The sequence below is a fragment of the Prionailurus bengalensis genome, chromosome A2 (assembly GCF_016509475.1).
Source record: "Prionailurus bengalensis isolate Pbe53 chromosome A2, Fcat_Pben_1.1_paternal_pri, whole genome shotgun sequence".
NCBI classification, from domain to species: Eukaryota; Metazoa; Chordata; class Mammalia; order Carnivora; family Felidae; genus Prionailurus; species Prionailurus bengalensis.
Genome location: NC_057348.1, coordinates 7,909,445 through 7,928,857, shown reverse-complemented (window position 1 = coordinate 7,928,857; position 19,413 = coordinate 7,909,445). Strand labels below are relative to the sequence as shown.

Genomic DNA, 19,413 nt, shown 5'->3' with positions numbered 1-19,413 from the left:
ATAGAGGTAGAGATTACATAAAAATATAAAATCTGTATATAAATAAAATCTTAAAAAAAAAAAGATATCCAGGTTTGTTTTGGATCTTGTTTTAATGCAAGGTGAAGGTTGCAATTCCAAAATGGCCAGGATGCTGGGAATTCATAGAACTTACAGGGTAAGTAAAGTCTCTTGTGGCTGTTTATCAGGTTTAACATCTGCACGGCAGAATTTGACCAGAGACCTTTTATCATGGCCTGGCAGCCCGATGATGGACGCCCTACCAATCAGGCCCCCCCCTCCCTGAGGTTTCCAGGAATGACTGTGAGATTCCAGAAGTACCCAGAGTTGTGTCAGATATGCTGTGTACAAGAAGTGGGGTTTACCTGGGTCGCCTAGCCTCCAAAGACTGGTCTGAACCTCCACTTTACGACCTGAAGTCCTTGAGCCAGCCAGCACCTGGCCCAGGCCAGGGGGCTGCCTCCCGCCACACTTGCTGGACCCCCATCCAGGTCCTAAGCGCTTGGGGAGGGTCAGGGACGGAAACTCTCTCTCCCCTTATCCGCGTCCCAGGCGGCCGGTGAGGAGAGGCGTGCCTCCCAAAACCAGGGTGGGAAAGGAAGTCACATCAGCCAGGAAGATCAGTGAAATCCTCGGTTTAATTGGAGACGAGATCGAAGGATTGATTATCGATCAACGGACCGACTGATTGATCGTCAGAGGGGACAACACAAGAGCGGCTGAGGGGGCCCTGTGCCCCCCCCCCCCCCGCTGGGGAGAGGAGCCCTGATTGGGGGTGGGGTTCCATCTCACCAGTCACACCCAGGGACAGGGCAAGGGGCAGGCTCTGCTCAGCCCTCACCCCCCAAGATGACACGACTTCCCATCAAACGGCAGCACTGAACCCACCCTTGCGGGGTCTATGGTACAGTTTGTATAATACAGTGGGAATGGGGACTCTCTCTCTGGGAGACCCCCACCCCTCCTCCTTCCCCTGGCTGGGTCAGCTGGGGAAGGGCAAGTGTATTTTCCCTTTTTGCCTCTGTAGAATAATTTACAAACCAACCTTACAGTATGTACAAAAAAAAAAAAAAAAAAAGAGAGAGAGAGAGAGAAAGAAGAAAAAAAAAAGAAAGAAAACCCAAAGAAGTCCCACTCCAGTCACTGGCTGGGACAGAAACTACTTTCGCTACAAAAATGAACCCTGTACAGCATCACGGGGGTGGGAGCAGGTGGTACTCCCCACAGGGATGGACAGACAGATGGAAGGCTGGGGCAGCCGGGGGGGGGGGGGGGGGGGGGGGGGGGGGGGGGCTACAGTACCGTGTGCTCAGAGTGGGGGGTGGGGGGAGGAGAGAGAGGCCCTGCCTTGCCCAGCTGCAGAACTGGGCCAAAGGGCAGAAAGGAGGGGGGAAGAGGGGGTCTTTCCTTCCAAACAGTCCCCCATGGCTTGGAGAAAAATGGCCTTGCATCTGTCTGTCGTATTGCTGCAGGAATAGCTCAGGGGTGTGGCGGGGGGGGGGGGGGGGGGAGGGGCGTGGCCAGATGGGGACAGAGTAGAAAGGACTTTGGTGCCAGGGTGGGAGAGGGTTGCCCAGAAAGGGGATGTGGGTGTACATTGTTATTGCTTCCTCCTAGGGCAAAGGGTCGTGAAGGGGGTCAGGAGGATGCTGGGGGGTGCCCAGGATGGGGGCCACTGCGAACCCCTCTCCTATGGCCATGGGAATCATTAAGGCAGAAACAAGAGGAGAAGCAGCTGGAAGGAGGGGTGTGGTTCGGAGCCATCCCCCCCCCACCCCAATGGAGAAAATTCAAACGGAACCCAAAGTGGAAGGGGAAGAGGGTGGCAGGTGGAGGGGTGGGGGGGGGGATCAGGCCCTCCTCAAACCTCAGACCCCAGGTTGGTGGTGTGAATGTCCCTCCAATACCCGCCTCTGCTACATCTTAAAGCACGCAGCTCCCCTCTCCAGGTCCCTATCCCTCGGGTTAGTATTGCCAGGTTTGTGCAAAATGAAGCGGGAGACTTCTGGGGGGGGGGGGGGGCAGTGCGCCAGAGAGGGGCTGGAGCTGGGGCCTCCCACGGTGGCAGCCCCCCCCGAGTCCCCCGCCCGGAATGGCTATTCCTGGTTGGGTTCCGGAGACCCTCCAAAATTCAGAAGAAAAGCCCCAAAGGGAGGCGTTATGCCTGCTTGGGCCCAGGCCAAGAGCCCTAGGAGGCCGGAAGACTGAGCCTGGGGCCTGGGGCAGGGGGAGGTGGCAGGAGATGGGACACAAGGGGTAGTCGGGAACAGGAGATCTACAGTTGCTGTGTTTCATCCTGTTTTTTTTTTTTTTTTTTCTTTTTCTAAAAATGTAACAATTAAAATTCCAAAAATAAAATCCCTTCCGGGACCTCCGCCCCTTGTTCCCCAGCCCCCACCTCCAAAAAGAGGCCCCGTGGGTGGGGGTGGGGGGAAAGAGGAAAAAAAGAAAAGAGAAAAAACCCCACTTTTCTGTTTTCTTTTTTCTCTGGAGGCCCAAGAGTCTTTGAGGCAGTGGAGGAGGCGGTAGTGGGGTAATGGTGGTGAAGGGAGCCGGGGAGAGCAGGAGGGTGTCGGGGCCGGGGTTCAGGTAGGGCCTCCAGCTGACCCCCACCCCCCAGGAGCTGGGAGTGGGGGGGGGTCCTCGCCGGACGTTCCTGTGCAGGCACTGCACGCCCTCTTGGCAGCCTGATGCTCTTTTTGGGCCCCCGCCTCGGCCGCCGTGGAGGGGAGGCCCGGGAGGCCCGGGGTGTCCTCTGGAGGGGGCGGGGTCCTCAAGGCGGGCGGAAGGGGGCTCTCGGCAGACAGGGCCAGGGGGCTGCTGCGGCCTACGGCATCCACGGATGCGTCTGGGGACGTGGCCTTGTCCTTGCCCGCAGCCACACTACCGGCCGAGTCTGCTTGCTGCGTGCAGCAAGGTTCCTGTACCTTCCCCTCCGTGGGCATATCCTGGCCATCGACCTCCAAGAGTTCCTCAGCTGGGGACGCATCCTGAGCCACGGACAATCCCTGCACCGTAAATGCACCCGGGGCGGTAGACACCTCCTCCTCATCTTCCTCTTCCAGCGTCAGCTCAAACTGGAACTTATCAGGTGGGGGTGGGTGGCCTGGCCCCCTGGGCTCCTCCTCAGGCGGCGGTGATGGGCTCTGGCGAATGGCGCTGTAGTACCAGTCTCTGTTGTCCTCTAACGTGTCCAGGATCTCCTGGGCGTCCGGGTGGACCAGGTCAGCCCACGTCTCCCACAGCGGGTGCACGATATAGTCGATGAAACCCACCTGGGAGAGAAGGGACACCGGCGTCAACAGGTGGCCGGCTGTTGCAGATGGTAGGGCCATGCTGTGGGATCTAGGAAAGTCTAAAAGGCGCTGATAGCATTTAACCTAGTAATCGTGCTCCTCCAGATCCGACCCGGAAAAACCTCTTGCACAGGGAAGAAAAAAAAAATCACATATGACATGGAAACAAATACTGGAAACTTCCACACATCTGTCAGTTAGGAATTAGTTGTAAAAAGCCGTTCGGGGTGCCTGGTGGCTCAGTTGCTTAAGCGACCAACTCTTGGTTTTGGCTCAGGCCACGACCGTAAGGATTGTGAGTTTAAGCCCTGCGTCAGTCTCTGTGCTGACAGTGCAGAGCCTGCTTGGGATTCTCTTTCTCTCTTCCTCTCTCTCTGCCTGTCCCCTGCTCATGCTCTCTTTCTCTCTCCCTCTCTCTCAAAATAAATAAACTTAAAACATTGAAATAAAATGTTCTAAAACATTGTGGTACACCACAGATACTAATAGTGATATTTTTTGCAAGAAAGAAAAACTAGAAATAATTCCACGGCAGAGTATTGGCTAACGCTGATACTATCTTCCCTCTTTCTTATGAACAAAATCTTGAGGGCGCCTGGGTGGTTCAGTCGGTTGAGCGTCCAACTTCAGCTCAGGTCATGATCTCACACTCTGTGAATTTGAGCCCAGCATCAGGCTCTGTGCTGACAGCTCAAAGCCTGGAGACTGCTTCAGGTTCTGTGTCTCCCTCTCTCTCTGCCCCTCCCCTGCTCATGCTCTGTCTCTGTCTCAAAAATAAATAAAAACATTAAAAAAAAAAAAGAAGAAGAAGAAAATCTTGATTTTTCTTGGTGGAGGCAATACTTCCCCAATATAGGTGAAAACTACATTTCCCAGCCTCCTTTGCAAAGAGAGGGTGGCAATGTGACCACACGTAGATGGAAGATCTGGGTTGGGATGGGCATAGGGGGTAGGAGTGCTGCTTCAGCTGGCAGAGACCTTTCCTCCTTACAATGTGGCCAGAATGGCTAGAGTTTCAACAGCATCCGTGACCATGAGAGGCATCTCTAGGGACAAAGGTCCCATGCTTCGGGTGATAGAAGAGAAACACTGAAATCTCCTTAGGTGCCTGACTATTTCATGGAGCCAAAGGGAGCTAAATTCTTTCTCTCGACTTTTTTTTTAATTAAAAAAATTTTTTTAATGTTTATTTTTGAGAGGGGTGGGGGAGGGGCAGAGAGCGAGGGGGACAGAGGATCTGAAGCAGGCTCTTGGCTGGCAGCAGAGAACCCGACGTGGGGCTCGAACCCGTGAACTATGAGGTCATGACCTGAGCCAAAGATGGACGTTTAACCGACTAAACCACCCAGGTGCCTCTGGACTTTTCTTACATGCGAGAGAATAAAAATGGGGTGTCTGAGTGGCTCAGTCATTAAGCATTTGAATTCAGCTCAGGTCATGACTTCACAGTTAGTGAGTTTGAGTCCCACATTGGGCAAGCAGGAGCCCTGCTTTGGGCAAAAACAGGAGCCCCAGGTGAGCCCTGCTTCTCTCTCTCTCTCTCCCTCCTTCTCTCTCTCTCTGCCCCTCATGGGATTCTCTCTCTCTTCTCTGCCCCTCACTCACTTGTACCCTCTCTCTCTCTAAAAAAAAAGAGAGAGAGAACAAAAATGAAGCCTTATCTCGTTTGAGTCACTGTGAATTTGTAACTCCTCAACACCTAAATGGCCATCCGCAGGAGAAAAACTATAGACCCCATCTGCTGTCTAGATCTGTGAGAATACTACAGAGTCGTCAAAAGGGATGAGCTAAATCTATACGTAGTAACACAGACACATCTCCAAGTCATTGTTTGGAAGAAAAGGCAAGCTGTATAAAAATGGGTACATATTGATAAAATTCATATTTTTTTAACAAAGCAAAACCCCTGAACTATTGCTATGAAGTTGCCTGTAAATGTAACTACGTAATAAAGCCTATGGAACTGGTTTTCCCGGGCGTTGGAGGATGGGGTGATCTGCATGCTCAAAGGGACATTTGGAAGTATCTAGAGACATTTTTGGTTGTTGTAATTGGAAGGGAAGGGGTGGAGGCCAAGGATGCTGCTCAAAATCCTACAAGGCACGGCCCCCGCGACAGAGAATGACCCGGGCCCAAATGTCAACAGCACCAAGGCTGGGTAACTCGGGTCTGGAAAGGCATGCACAGTGAGCCGGGAAGAACAGGTCTTGCCAGGGAGGAGACTGGGAGTGGGGAGGGTGAGAAACTTTCACATCCACACTTTACAAACAAGACTGGGTTTCCGTACCTCTTGTCAAGTTAAACAAGCACATGATGACGCATCATCGCATCTCATTGCAAAATCCCACCAAAAATCAAGGACAAAATCAGCAGCCAGGTTACAGGGATACTGAGAGGCTGGAGCGACATAAGGTCTGTAACCAAGAGCTGGGCAAGTATTATTATGGATTCTAAATGAGAGAGAACTGTTCCACTCAGGTCTACAAGTTTTGAATCCAGAGGCCTGGTTTTGGTTACTCTGTAGAAGGGAAAATGTTGCAAATTTCCCATCAAGGTCGGGAACTTCTGGGTCTCGGAGCTCCAGGCCAGCATGGCGTGGGGAGGCCCGCTTAACACCGTACCTGAGACTTCTCCACCGAGGCTGTGTGCTTGTCGCACATGGGGCTGATCTCCATGCCCCGCTCACGTTCACGGTCCCCCTGCTGGAAGAATTCGGCCATAATGCGGTCGGTCCACTGGCGGTACAACTCGAGTGGCTTGGTGGGGTTGCTGAGGTCTGCACAGTGCACCATGTTCCGAAGGACCTGCGTGAGGTGGGACCTTCAGAGGCCATGCCCCCGTCCCAGTCTGGCACCTCACGCTTCCTTACCTCCCCCTTTATTGGGAGAGTGAGGTAGGGGGATGTGGAGAGAGATAGGGGAAATGGGGAGAGGGGAGAGGAATGGCAGGGGGAGAGCAAAGAAAGAGATCGTGGGGAGAGGAGAGAAGGAGGTGTTGGCAAAGGCAGAGGAGACAGGACGGGGTGATGGAGGAAGGGAAGAAGTAAGGAGGGATGGTAGATGGGAACTGGGATAGAGAGATGGGAGGGGAGACAGAAAAGAGACAGGAAGAGGGGCAACATGGGAGCTGCAGGCTGAGGGAGGGGGGCAAACGGGACCCAAAGGGGAGAGAGAAAAGGAGAGAGGGTCCAGTCTCCTTGTATGGTGTGCAGAGGCTGGGGGGGGGGGGGGTAGGAAGGGGCACCTGGATGCGGTCGGAGTAGTTGTCCAGCAGGAGGACCCCCGAGCTGGTCACCTTCTTGGTCTCCACCATGGTCTTCAGGTCTGCCAGGAGGGTCATGTGTTTGGACATGTCCGTGGCCAGCACCTGTGGGTGAGGGGCCACTGAAGCCCTGCCACGGGCCGTACTGACCCGAACTACGCCTCTAAAGCTTTCCCTCAGCACAACCTGTTCCCAGTCCCCACAAAGGACGCCTCTCGCGGGGCTTCCTGGCCTGGACTCAGACCCTGCCTCAACCCCAGTGTCAAAGGCGCCCTTTTCCGCTCTGGCCCCGCCCCCGCCCCGCCCACCATGTCGATGACCATCTTGCGCAGGCTCTGCCGCTGGCGCTTGCTGAGGTTCTGGAAGATATCGCAGTTGTCTTCCTGCAGCAGCTTGAAGCCCACGGCCAGGTGGTGGTTCTCCAGCACCGACTCATCGTTGTACATGAGCGCCAGCTCCGAATCTGCGGCCCAGGCCCAGGCAGGCGGTCAGGGGAGGGTGGGGCCGGCAGGGCCGCCTCGAGGGGTGGGGCAGCGCAGGCCCCGCCTCCAACCCGGCAGGCCCCGCCCCCGTGGGGGCCACTCACTAGTGTTGATGAGGAACTGGTTGGAGACCCCAGGGTGGTCTACGTCATGAATAGCGGCCGCGAAGAGGGCGGCAAGAATCTCCAGGTCCGTGAACACAGCCTAGGGGCAGAGAGGGGGGTGGGAGAGAGGCGGGTTAGAAAGATGGGGGATCTGAGAGACAGGGTGAGAGAGAGATGCGGGTGCCAAAGAAGACGGTCAGGAGGGATCGATGAGGACCGGGAAGGCCAGCGTCAGAGAGACACGGAGGTCAGGAGATGGGCGACGGGCAGTCAGGGAGGGAGACGGGGCTGGGGAGACTCGGGGGCCAGGCCGTGCTCACATCTAGCGCGGGTGTGGCCAGCAGCACGTGGGTGGACTGCAGCACATCGGCCGCGTGCAGGCTGTTGTGGTAGGCCACGTCGGGGTGGTAGTGGTCCTCCAGGGTCAGCATATATGTAACCATGGTGTCCACTGGGATGCGGAATTTCTTCAGCAGGTCACGCTCCTGAGGGTAGGTATGGGGAACGGTGACTCCCGAGAGCTCTGCTCTCCGCCCGGCCCCCTTCCGCTCACCCTGCCCCACTCAGCCCGCCCTACCTGAAATATCGTGTACATGATGCAGCTGAGGGAACGGCCTCCGGCGTATTCGGATACGCAGAAGATGTTCAGACCCCACTTGTTCAGGTTCTCCAGTTCCTGGGTGGAGTAGGAGGCCAGAGGTCAGCAGCCCACAAGACCCAGGGCCCTGCCCCTACCCACGTGGGTCAGAAGTTCCTCTTGGTTAGTCGTCACCCCTCTCGACTCTTTCCTAGCAATTCAGAGCTCTGGTCTGAAAGTAGCACTGTCATTGCCCACCGGGGCGGGGGGGGGTGGGTAGGAGGGGGTGGGCACTGTGCTCAACACACAGTTGACTGTCCACGTCCGACCAGGCCAGAAAATAACAAAGCAACCACAGCGCCTGTGTACTGAGTGACTTCAAAAAAAAAAATTTTTTTTTAATGTTTTATTTATTTTTGAGAGCGAGAGACAGAGTGTGCATGGGGGAGGGGCAGAGAGAGAGGGAGACACAGAATCTGAAGCCGGCTCCAGGCTCCGAGCTGTCAGCACAGAGCCCGATGCGGGGCTCAAACCACGGACTGTAACATCATGGCCTGAGCCGAAGTCTGACGCTTAACCTAACCGAGGAGCCACCCAGGCGGCCCCTGAGTGACTATTGTCTCCCAGGCATTATGCTAAATGCTTGATCTCATTTGGTTGGTTGGAGAACCAAAGCTCAGAAGTGATGTGACCTACCCAAGCCCTTGCATCTCGCAAGTGGCAACGCTGTGGTGTGAATTCCGTTTGGCTGACCCCAAAAGCACAGTTTGGCTTCGGAGCCAAACAGCTCACCAGCACCAGGGGAAAGGAACTCGGGCTAATTTTCCATGGCTCCCCAGAATCCGGAACGGTGCCAGCACACAGTAGGTGCTCAGTAAACACCGGGTGACTGACTGGGCACTGGCTAGTGCTGGAGTTCAGGTTACAACAAATGTCAGCTGACTGAGCCAACAAGAGTGCACTGAGTCCGCTGTACAAACCCATGTGGGAGCCCCTTGGCGTTAGGTGTCACGGAGCTGAACCCAGGTCTGGCCTGTAGTGGATGCTGTTGGGGTTCGACCCAGATCCCCTTCACTGACCAGTGCACCTGTCCTCCTGGGTGGGTGCTGGGACTGTTGGCTTACAAAGACTCACAGCTGCTCTGTTCTCCAGAAAACTGCTCTTGCCCCTATGGGAGCTACATGGAGGCAGTAATGCTGTCCCCTCTGGGGACCGCCCACAGTGGGGTATACAAAAGTCCCGCACTCTTGCCTCAAGGTGGGCTCAACTCTGTGGCACTGTTGACACTCCAGAGCTCCCTGTGGAGTCAGGCGGAGGCCAGATTCTGAGGCCACCTCCTTGCTTAGCTTCTTCCTCTCCTGCTTCCTTCACTCTTGCTCTCCTGAGAGTCTCATAAGCCAAGTATGCCTGGATTATCATTTCAGACTGACCCAACGCCCGGTCCTTCTCTGGGCCCCAGGAGACTCCCACCCCTCTCTAGTCCAGTGTCTGCTGAGACCCTACTCACTTGGGCCAGGAGCTCTTCTTGGTTGGTCTTCACCCCAAAGCGGGGGATGCTAGAGTCACTCAGGCTGCTGCTATGCATCAGCTTCTTCACCCCCGTGATCTGAGACATGGGCTGGAATTGCGGCCCAGGGGGCGGGGGCTGCTGGGAAGGTCTCTGGCGGGGAGCTGGCTGTTTTTCTCGATCCTTCATCGTGGGTGATGGAATCTCCACTTCATTCTGCTTGTCTGGAGCAGATGGAGGAGAGACAAGCATGAGACTCCCACAGAGACCCCCTCATCTGGCCCTCACTTCCCCTGGGCTCCCCACTGTGCCCTGGGAAGGCTCACGCAGGAGGGCAGACCCCTTCAGGATGTCATGCTGTTGGTTCCTTATAGGCTGGAAACCAGAGGGAAGGGAGGAATTCTTCTGGGAGGTGGTGGGCTGGAGCAGGGACCCTGGGACTGGCCCGGAGCATTGGGGTGGCCCCAGTCTGATAGCCAGGTTTGACAAGGGGGTGGCACAGGAAGTCAGGAAGCAGGTTGAGGATGCTGGAGAGAGTAGCTGCCTGTCCTGTATAGGCAGGGGAACTTCTAGGGCAGGGGAGACACCTCCATGGTGACTAAGAGTGCTGATCGGGGTGGACAGCATGGGGAACAGGGAGGGAAGGGTAGTCTCTGGCTCCATGAGCCCCACCCCCACCCCACCCCTTTAACACCAGCCTGCCTGGGGGGCCAGCCCCAGGATCCCTTTTCCTGAGCTTTCAAGGGCTTCCAGAGCTGAACCTGGGCCACCCATTGTGACCTGGGGCCCTGCCAGTCAATAACGGGGCCTAATAGGGGTTATTTGCATGCCATGCTCCCATTGGCTGGATCTCAGAACTCTGCACGGCCACACCCCCATTGGCGGGAGTATTTGAAACTCTGAACCCTTCTCTTGGGCTTGGCGTAGGGTGGTTCTCCAGAATTTGGAAACCTTTGGTGATAAATTGAGAGGGTAAAATTATCCTGAATTTGGGGGGGGGGGCATATCTTCAGCTTGGGCTCTTGGATAAAGAGATTAGGATGAGTTGGAGGTCCCCATGAGCTTGAGGGTTCTAATGAATTTGAGGTACTCTGTATAACTGTATTAGGTATCAAAAGTCTGTGTGTGTGTGGGGGGGGGGGTCCTACTGAATCTGAGGGTCATATCAAGTTGGGTGATTCTCCCGAATTTGGGAGACCTTTCAGCTTGCAGGGTTTTGAAACTTTGAGGGGGTCTTTTATGAGTTCTTAAGGACAGCCATTCCCTTAAGTTTGAGAACCCTACCGAGTTTGAGCATACCTCTTGAGTTTGAGGGATCTCCTGAATTTGTGGGGGGAAATCCAAGTTTGGATAGTCTACTGAATTTGGGGAGGCCTTTCAGCCTGGAGGCATTTAAAGTTTAGAAATTCTATTTGAGTTTGTGGGGTTTTTGGGGTCTTGAGTTTGAGAGTTCTGTTGTGGTCCCACTGAGTTTGGGGGGGCTTTTCTGCTTGGAGAGATTTTTTTAATGTGGAAGTTCTATAAAAGTTGACATCCCTCTGGGCTTAGGGGCATCGTGAGCATGGGAACGCTTGAGCGTGGTAACCTTGATCTTTAGGGAATTAAGAGTCAGGGTCCCTCGGGCAAATGTGGGCAATGGGACCTGCGGTCTGGGGCAGCCCCCTCCAATTCAGGCGTGCAGCCTCTCCCCGCACATACAAGCGGTGCCTTTCACTCACCCAGGAATGTGGTGGAGATGTACTCAGAGACCTGGTTTCCTGACCTGCTCATCTCTGACAGGTGTGTGAGTTCACGGTTTAACATCCTCTTGAACTAAGGTGAAGGAGGCAAGAAGGAAGGAATGATGGGGAGACAGGGCAGCAGAGGGTGGAGGATGTCAGCCCCTCCCGAGAAACTTCTGAAGACCCCATGAGTCCTTCCAACTTCTCTGCTCAGCCAACAGAGCCCTCAGCAAGCTGCTAGAGGGGAGGGGTCAACCCTTCCTCTCCTCCCAGGTCTGGAGGGGGGCCCCAGCCCTGGAAGTCAGGACTCAGCATACCCCTCCCTTCCTGAGGAAGGGGGGCACCCCTCCCCAGACTTCCTCTTCCTCCAGCCCAAAGGAGGAGCCAGAGGGGCACCTGTGGAAGGGAGGGGCTCCCGCTTAACAGTGAGCCAATAGGGTGTCAGGAGAATCCCGTCGCCATGGCGATGGGAGTCTCCTTAGCAACTCCCCCTCCAACCAGCTGCTGAGCTGGGGGAAAGTGGGGGGGGGGGGCAGGCCGCAGGCCCCTTAACCCTTGCCTTCCCAGAGGTACCCTGGCCCACGTCTTCCCAGATATGGACCCCACTCCCAGGGCGTCCAGGCCCCCAGCTCCCAGCCCAGTTTGGAAGGAGACAATACAGTCTCTCCTTTGCAGGAGAGAATGCAAGTTCTGGGAGAAGAGAAGGTTTGGCAGGGGCAGGGGAGAACAGTGAGCTGAGGAAACCTTGTTCGGTCATCCAGGGGAGGGGTTTCCCATCATAGCCCCCTCTCCCCCAGTCTCAGGAGGGTGGACAGATGCACAGATGAGCAGAGGATACCCCGAACCAGGCTTGGAGGTCCCTCCTGGTCCCCCCAAGCCACCTCACACAAGTGTCTGCTGTGACATTGTGCATGGAGGAGAAAGGGCATTGGTTCCCCGCCCCCAAGCTCCACTGAAGCACCCCCAGAGCAGGAGCAGACTCCGTCCAGAGAGGCAGGAGGGACACTTGATGGGAAGGGTGAGCCCACGCAGCCCACACCAGGATGGGGCACTTACTCCTCCTAGTGCTGCGAGAGACACGTACACAAGAAGGACCCACAAAGTCACACAACCACACACAGAGTCACAGACTACCATCTCACACGGCTCTGCACAGCCACAGACACACAAATCAAGGGACACACACGATCAGGCAGTCACAGACACTTGGGGTCACATGCCCCGGAGAAAACACACAGCTCTGGGTTCACAAACACGTCCCAACATACACCACCACAACCAGAGCCATGTGATCTCAGAAAGGGCCACACTGTGACCCAGGCAAATAAGCATATGGTCAGACAGCCCCGCACCGCTGTAGACACATACACATGTGAGTACCGACACACCCAGCAAGAGACCCACATCCCCAGCCACCCGCTATCCCCACCCAGCCCTGGGCCACACACAGACACAGACAGTCACAAGGCTTCATGTCCAGGCCACACACGTGCACAGCCGCACATACCCGCCCAGACCAGGGGCTTGAGGATCCAAGGTGGGAGGGCTAGGGCCAAGTCTCCCGCCCGTCCTCCACCCCGACTTCCCCTACCTGGTCCCACCAGCCCACCAGCCACGGCTTGGAGCAGGTCTCACAGAAGAAATCCACCAAGGGCATCTTGGAATCTTAGCCCCGCTCGGGGCTGCCGCACACAGAGGCTGGGCTTGGGGAGTCCCGGGGTTAACAGCCACTGTGGGTTTGGTGGGGAGGGGGGTTCAGGGCAGGTGGGCAGTGCAAGGGGGAGCCGCGGAGGGGCCTGGGCCGGCCCAGCGGGGCTGGGGCTCCCCTCCCCTCCGCGCTCCCGATAGCAGCCCTGGTTACATGGTCTGCCAGCCCCTGGCCCTGATGGGCCCCCCTGCGGCAGTAGCTGGAGGTGGCCTGGGACCCCTGCCCATGGGGGGGCAGGGCGAGGGTCCCGGGAGGTGGCTTCGGAGGCTCTGGGCTCCGTGTGCGCGCCTGTGTGTGTGCGCGTGTGCGTGCTCACTGCAGCACTGGCAGGCTGCATGCGACGTCAGGTGGTGCCGGGGGTGGGGGGGGGCGTTAAAGGGGCATCGGAACCCACGGGCCTGAGCCAGGACCCAGGTGGGGCTGCCGGGGAAAGGCAGGGAGGCACGCACATCCCCGACAGGACGCGTCCCTTCCAGGGACACACCCAGAGACAAAGACACACGCCCAGACAGTCCACACACTCACACACACCGAGATGCACCTTCTATACCAACACACGCACTAACACACACCACACAGTCACAACTCTGAAGTCCAGCCCTTTCGCAGGTATACAGCTGAGTACACGGAGATAGGAATGCCTTCAGGCACAGCCCTCCCAAGAACACAGACTCACACCCAGACACGGAGACACACACCTGGGGACACACACCCAGATATGCTGCACACACTCCACACACCCACGGGCACACTTTCAGACAAACATAAATACCATGTGGCCTTGGACACAAACATACCCTGAGAAACCCATAAGCAAATGCTCGCATCATACCCACAACCACACACACACATCATTTGCAGGAACACAACGGCAAACCTACATTTAGAGACAGTCACATTCTCAGAGGCTCGGCACACTCTCAGAGACACAATCACCCTCAGACGGGAATGTTCCCAGACAAACCTCCACCCACAGGTATGTGCACCACCCCCAACGCAGACACCTCCACCTGTATACTCATTTCCTGATAGGCATCTTCCCACGCGGGCTACCACCGTGCCGCACAACTCCAGGAAACATCATTCATGCCGCCTGTTTTCCTGGATGGTGTCCTCTGGAGTTGTGCAGTACACAGACCGCACAACTGTACATGGAAGCCTTGCACCCTCTCCTGCAGCCCTGCAAGTGCATGCATGTGTCTGTGCACACACGTGGAGTCACAGACACATGGAGATACACACTCAGATTCATACCTAGACCAACTCACACTTGTAAACATACATACACCTCTGGCACAGCCCTACACACTTACAATCCGGTATAACTGCTTGTGTGCACCCATACATCCTCCATACAGACACATCTGCACACTACTCGTGACGTACCCTCTTGGAACATCCCCTCACACCCCGTCTTGTGCTGCAAACGTGTAGCCAACAAATTGACAGCCACACAGACCCACAGTCACACACACACACACACACACACACACACACACACACTTCTGTAGACTATACAAGCATTGGACAACCCCCTCAAGAGAGATGGCAGCCTGCATCAGATGTACAACCAGGCACATATACCCCCACGCACTAGGCTTCCCCCACCCCTGGGGGAAGTCAGAATCTGCTAGAACACGCAGCCCTAGGGTTGGCCCTGCTTAGGAATGGGCCCCCACCCCAAAGGGCCCCCCCTTCACACATTGGCCCCGCCCCAAATGTGTCCTCCCCCTCAGGTCCCGCCAGCAGTCAGCCCCACCCCACAGGCCCAGGAAAGGGTCCCCTCTCATTGGCCCCATCCAGATACTGGACCCGCCCCATGGGTGGACCCGCCCGCAGATCCCACCCAGTGGCTGGCCCCCATCCTCAGGCCCCGCCCAGGGGCTAGTTCCGCCCTGCCGGCTGGGGGCCTCCTCACCTTGTGAGATGCCATCTCGCTCACGGAGCGGTAGGTCTGCATGGTCTCCAGCTGCTCCAGGCACCAGTCCAGCTCCTCCAGTGTCTCCCGGGCCAGTTGTTGACATGTCTCTTCTGGAGAAGGGGCAGCATGGGTGGTGACCCAGAGGTCCCAACCCCGAGATGACGGGGGTCCACCAAATGAGCGGGGAAAGGAGGTAAGACAGCCACCACCACCCCCAGGTGAGGGGTCCCCCACTGGAGCAGCAAGAGGGGCCCTTTCCCACCCCTTGGGCTTTGTTACCTGACAGCGTGGCCTTACAGACGGGGGTTGGGCCGCCCAGCGGGGACCGTCTGCAAAGAAATGGGGCTCCAACATCAGCCTGTGTGCCCCCAGATTCCTGCCTCCCCTCTCTATGAATAATGCCACCTTTCCTTTTTCTGAGCGCTCCCTGTGTCCCAGGCATGCCACCATGTGCTCAGCCTGCAGCCTCTCTCAGAGCCCCCATGAGAACCCATTTTACAGATGAGAAAACGGGCTCAAGGAAGCGAACAAGCTTGCTCAAGACCACACGGCTGATCAGCAGCAGGGTCAGGTCCTAGGTCTCCAAAGTTCCTGCAACTCCCAGAGGGACTAGCAGCTCTCAGCCAAGCGCCTGCCCCCAAATAATCACTTCTATTTAGTGAGCACTAACTATGTGCTGGGCAAATGTTCTCACACTTTCTATGTATTATCTTCCAGACTCCTCACAGCAGCATCTATTGGAGGCGCTATTAAATTCCCATTTTATGGAGGGGGAACAAAGGCACCACAAGACGCTATTTGCCTGGAAAGTTAGCTTTGGGGCCGGGAGTGGCCCCAAGGCTGCGGCGCCTGGCTACCCTTGGCCTCACCACCACGTGTCTGGACCCCTTGGTCTTTATTTTTAAAAGTTTGTGTCTTAGCCATTCAAATTGCAATGGTTTGCTGGCTCAGAGGGAGCTGCTGCCTGAACAGAGGCTCAGAGAGGTCAAGTTCTTGCCTGAGGGCACACAGCAGAGCTAAGAGTTGAACCCAGGTGTGCCTGGCCTCATGATCATGAATGTTGGGACCCAGCCTTGACTTACTTGTTGCTGGGAATGGGCACATTGGTCAGGAGTGAGAAGTTGCTGCGAACACTCCGGAGACTGGCCAGCACCTGGGACGGAGGGAGAGCCAGCGGTGAGGAGAGGGAGCCACCTGGAGGGGCTGGGGCTAGGTCCCTGTGTTCAAGTGTGGGGGAAGGTTGGAGCCCCTTCCTTTCTTAGGGGAGGGGTCTTACCTGGGCGAAAGGTGTCACAATGAGGTCCTCAGCGTGCCTGCAACCAAGGACAGGGGCAGGTCAGGCGTCCTCACTGTGGGACACCCCCGGGCCTGGGTGAAAAGGGGCTGGGGTGCCAGAGAAGCAACTCTCTATGGGGGTTGGGCTAAGGGTGGGCTGGGACGTGGCGGGGGGGGGGGCCTCCAACAGGTGAGGGGAGAGGGCGCTTACACCTCCCAAGGGTAGACACCCTACAGGGGCTGGTCTTGGAGGGAACGGTGGCCGGACAGAGGAGCTCAGGTGGGTGGGCAGGGAGGGGGTATGCAGAGACAAAGGGGGCTGCCATAAATCCACTGCAGGGGGGGGGGCTGGTGAGAGGGGAGGGGGCTGAGCAGGTCTGGGGGTGCTCACACCTTAACAGGTGGTCGTGATAAGAGGGGCTGGTTTAGGGAAGCCTGGCGGGGGGGGGGGAAGGCAGAGGGGGCTCAGCCGAGGTGGATGCTCCGTGGGAAGAAGTGGCAGCAGGGACAGGCTGAGGGGGGCCAGGCCCCAGCTGCCGATGGGTAGGAGTGGGCTTGGGCAGGTTGGGTGGGCAGGGACCGCAAGGATGTGGGTGCGGGCTGGGCTGGAGGGAGGGGCTCACCGTAGCTGAGTGGGGGGCAGAGATGGGGCGCACCCTCAGACCTCGCTGGGTGGGCATGCTGTAAAGGGACCGAGCCCTCGATGTGGGCAAGGGGGCTGTTTACTTTTCACTGGGAAGGAGAGGTGGCAGGGGGCTTAGGCGGTGTCCCCATTCCCTGCTGGCAAGGGCAGCTTGTGTTGGGAGCAGGCCTGGAGGGTGAGAGTGGGGTGCTCACGCCTCGCTGGTGACCGACGAGTTCCGGGACATGGTTTTGGGTGACATGTCGTAGTCACTGTCCGAGCGGTACAGGAAGGACTCCCGGCGCTGGCTGATAGCCCCCCCGGCGTGCAGCACGAGGCCCGGGCTCGCCTGCGAGTCCAGGGGGCTGCGGCCAGGAGATGGCGTGGGCCCATTCTCCGCCTCGAAGCTGCAAGGGGGTGGGCGAGAAGAGCGGTCAGGGGGGCTGAGATGGCACTGGGGGGGGGGGGGGTCGCGGAGGAATAAGGGTACCGAGGACATTCCTGGTAGAGACGGGGGACAGGAGGTTGCAGAGATCACAGAGCGATCGAGTGCCTTTGTGAGCCAGGCTCTGTTGAGGTGCCGGGACACAGCAGTGACCGAGACGGACCAGCATCTGTCCCTTACGGAAATGGCATGGGAGGGCCAGACTGTAAACAGGTTAGCCTAGTGGCCGTGCACACCCCCAAAAGTGTGGGGATCTTTTTGGCTCTACTCTTTCCTCACTGCCCACATCTATTCAGAATCCGTCCACTTCTCACCCCCTCCTCGGCTGGCCCCGCTCATTGGTGGCCTGGACCAGCGCCTTTGTCTCTGCCCTGCTCCCTGGTTCCTGTCCTTGCCCCTCAGTCTGTTCCCCTCCACAGCCACCAGAGAGCCACATCCCTCTTCTGCTCAGCCCCTTCTGTGGCTCCCAGCTCACCCAGAGCAAAAGCCAAAGTCCTCACTGAGGCCCAGGTGGCCCCACCCCAAGACCTCCGGGTCTCCCCCTCACTCACTCTACTCCGGCCTCCATGGCCTCCTGGCTGCTTCCTAAACATTCCAGATGCCTTCCTGCCTCAGGGCCTCTGCACAGGCTGTTTCCCCTGCCCAGACCTCCAATGGCTCCTCCGGCCGCCTTCAGGCCTCCGCTCAAATGCTGTCTCCCCGGGAGGCCTCACCTGACCAACACATCTAAGATCTGAATCTCTGCCTTACTATTTCGTATTTACCTTTCCTTTCAAAAAATAACCGCTACTTACCTGACATATTCTATATCTTACTTCTTTGCTGTTTGCCTTCCTTTCTAGAACTAAGCTTTGCAGAGCAAGGATTTTGGTCTTCTTTGTTCTAGCCCGTGGGCCAAGAACACGGCCTGGCACACAGTGCACACCCAATAAAATGTTTACTGGATGAATCATAAAACGTGTGAATGAGTGAATATGTGAACGGGGTTGTGCCACGCGGAGACTGGAAAGGGGAGGCAGGCCTCTCTCAGGAGGTGACCTGCGAGCAGGGCCTGAAAGATGACAAAGAGCAGGCCATTGGTCAGGAGGGAGGAGAAGACACTCCAGGGGGTGGGAAGAGCAAGTGCGAAGGCCCTGTGGCAGGATTCAGGTTTTGTTTGAGGACCAGCAAGGAAGCTGGTGTGTCTGGAGCGGAGAGAGACAGACTGTGACAGAGACCCGGCGACACCGAGGGCAAGAGAGCGAGGCCCCAGCCTGGGGTCACCGGCAAGACGCTCGGGACGACTCAGGGAGATGCTGGCTCTCCTAATTCCCAGAGGTGTGACTGGGGTGAAATGACTGAATTCCAGTTCCCTAATCCACAAAAAGGGGACAACCGCCACCTTCCTCAGGTCATCCAGGCGACCAGTGTTGACACAGGTAAAACGCTCAGGAAGCATCGGCCCCCCACGCGCCACATGGGCAGGGGACTCAGCAGTCGATACGCAGAATTGGTGGGGAACCGCATGCCTGCAACTTACTGTGTGGCCTCGGGAAGGCCACTGCCCTCTCTGGTCTGTTACCCCGTCGTCAAAGTGAGGGGGTTAGAAGGGTCAGCAGACTTCAGGCTATGCTCTGGTGGGTGCAAGGGAGTCGGGGAAGGAAATGGAGCCCTCCCCTTTCCAGTCCTACCTAATGAGAGTCAGCGTAAGATTTTATTGGAATGGTCCCTCTGCTAAGAAATGTCTGAATGTCTGAGGGGCGCCTGGGTGACTCAGTCGGTTGAGCGTCCGACTTCGGCTCAAGTCATGATCTCGCAGTTCGTGAGTTCGAGCCCCATGTTGGGCTCTGTGGTGTCAGCGCAGAGCCTGTTTCACATCTTCTGTCCCCCTCTCTCTCTGCCCCTCCCCCGCTGCGTTCGCTCAAAAATCAATTAAGAAAGAAAGAAAGAAAGAAAGAAAGAAAGAAAGAAAGAAAGAAAGAAAGAAAGAAAGAAAGATAGAAAGAAAGAGAAAGTCTGAAATCCCCTAGAGTTGCATAGTGAAACCACCATCTATGGATCTATTAACCTTTTTCTCTGGGCCAGTCCTGGGGTAGGAGTATGGGGAGGGACTTCGTTGACTCCATTTTACAGATGAAGAAACTAAGGTCAGAGAGGAGAATGATTAGCTCTGGGTCACGCAGCGAGAGCGTGGTGGGGCCAGAATTCAGTCCCAAGTCTCGTGACTCCTCAGACGGAAACGTGAGCTGCCGCCCTCTGGCTACTCAGCCCCCATTCGAGCACATTCCTACCATCACAGCAAATGTTCGCAGGGGCCAGGCAGCTGACACCCAGAGCAGAGTGGTGCTGGGGGACCCCCAACAACCAGGTATTCCGATTTTAGGAGAGAAATCAGACATTTTTAACAGTCACAAATTCAAACTTCTTTTAAAAACAAACCTCAGAGGGGCGCCTGGGTGGCGCAGTCGGTTAAGCCTCCGACTTCAGCCAGGTCACGATCTCACGGTCCGTGAGT

General features: G+C 56.6%; 1 protein-coding gene across 5 annotated transcripts in view; it reads right to left on the bottom strand.

Moving 5' to 3' along the window:
* Positions 1–620: 620 nt before the first annotated feature.
* Positions 621–19,413, bottom strand: part of PDE4A (phosphodiesterase 4A) — a 40,223-nt gene continuing 21,430 nt past the window's right edge. For 4 of the 5 annotated variants that reach the window (XM_043586505.1, XM_043586502.1, XM_043586503.1 and 1 more), the window contains 14 exons: positions 16,690–16,881; positions 15,854–15,890; positions 15,660–15,730; positions 14,857–14,906; positions 14,575–14,687; positions 10,946–11,039; positions 9,228–9,451; positions 7,721–7,819; positions 7,464–7,628; positions 7,144–7,243; positions 6,866–7,020; positions 6,540–6,662; positions 5,918–6,100; positions 621–3,275 (listed from right to left, as the gene is read on the bottom strand). In XM_043586505.1, coding sequence (XP_043442440.1) covers positions 2,586–3,275; positions 5,918–6,100; positions 6,540–6,662; positions 6,866–7,020; positions 7,144–7,243; positions 7,464–7,628; positions 7,721–7,819; positions 9,228–9,451; positions 10,946–11,039; positions 14,575–14,687; positions 14,857–14,906; positions 15,660–15,730; positions 15,854–15,890; positions 16,690–16,881 — 2,296 coding nt within the window. In that variant the 3' untranslated portion in view covers positions 621–2,585. Of the gene's footprint in view, positions 3,276–5,917; positions 6,101–6,539; positions 6,663–6,865; positions 7,021–7,143; positions 7,244–7,463; positions 7,629–7,720; positions 7,820–9,227; positions 9,452–10,945; positions 11,040–12,539; positions 14,295–14,574; positions 14,688–14,856; positions 14,907–15,659; positions 15,731–15,853; positions 15,891–16,689; positions 16,882–19,413 lie in introns of those variants that run through there. The other variant, XM_043586504.1, reaches the window with a different exon arrangement.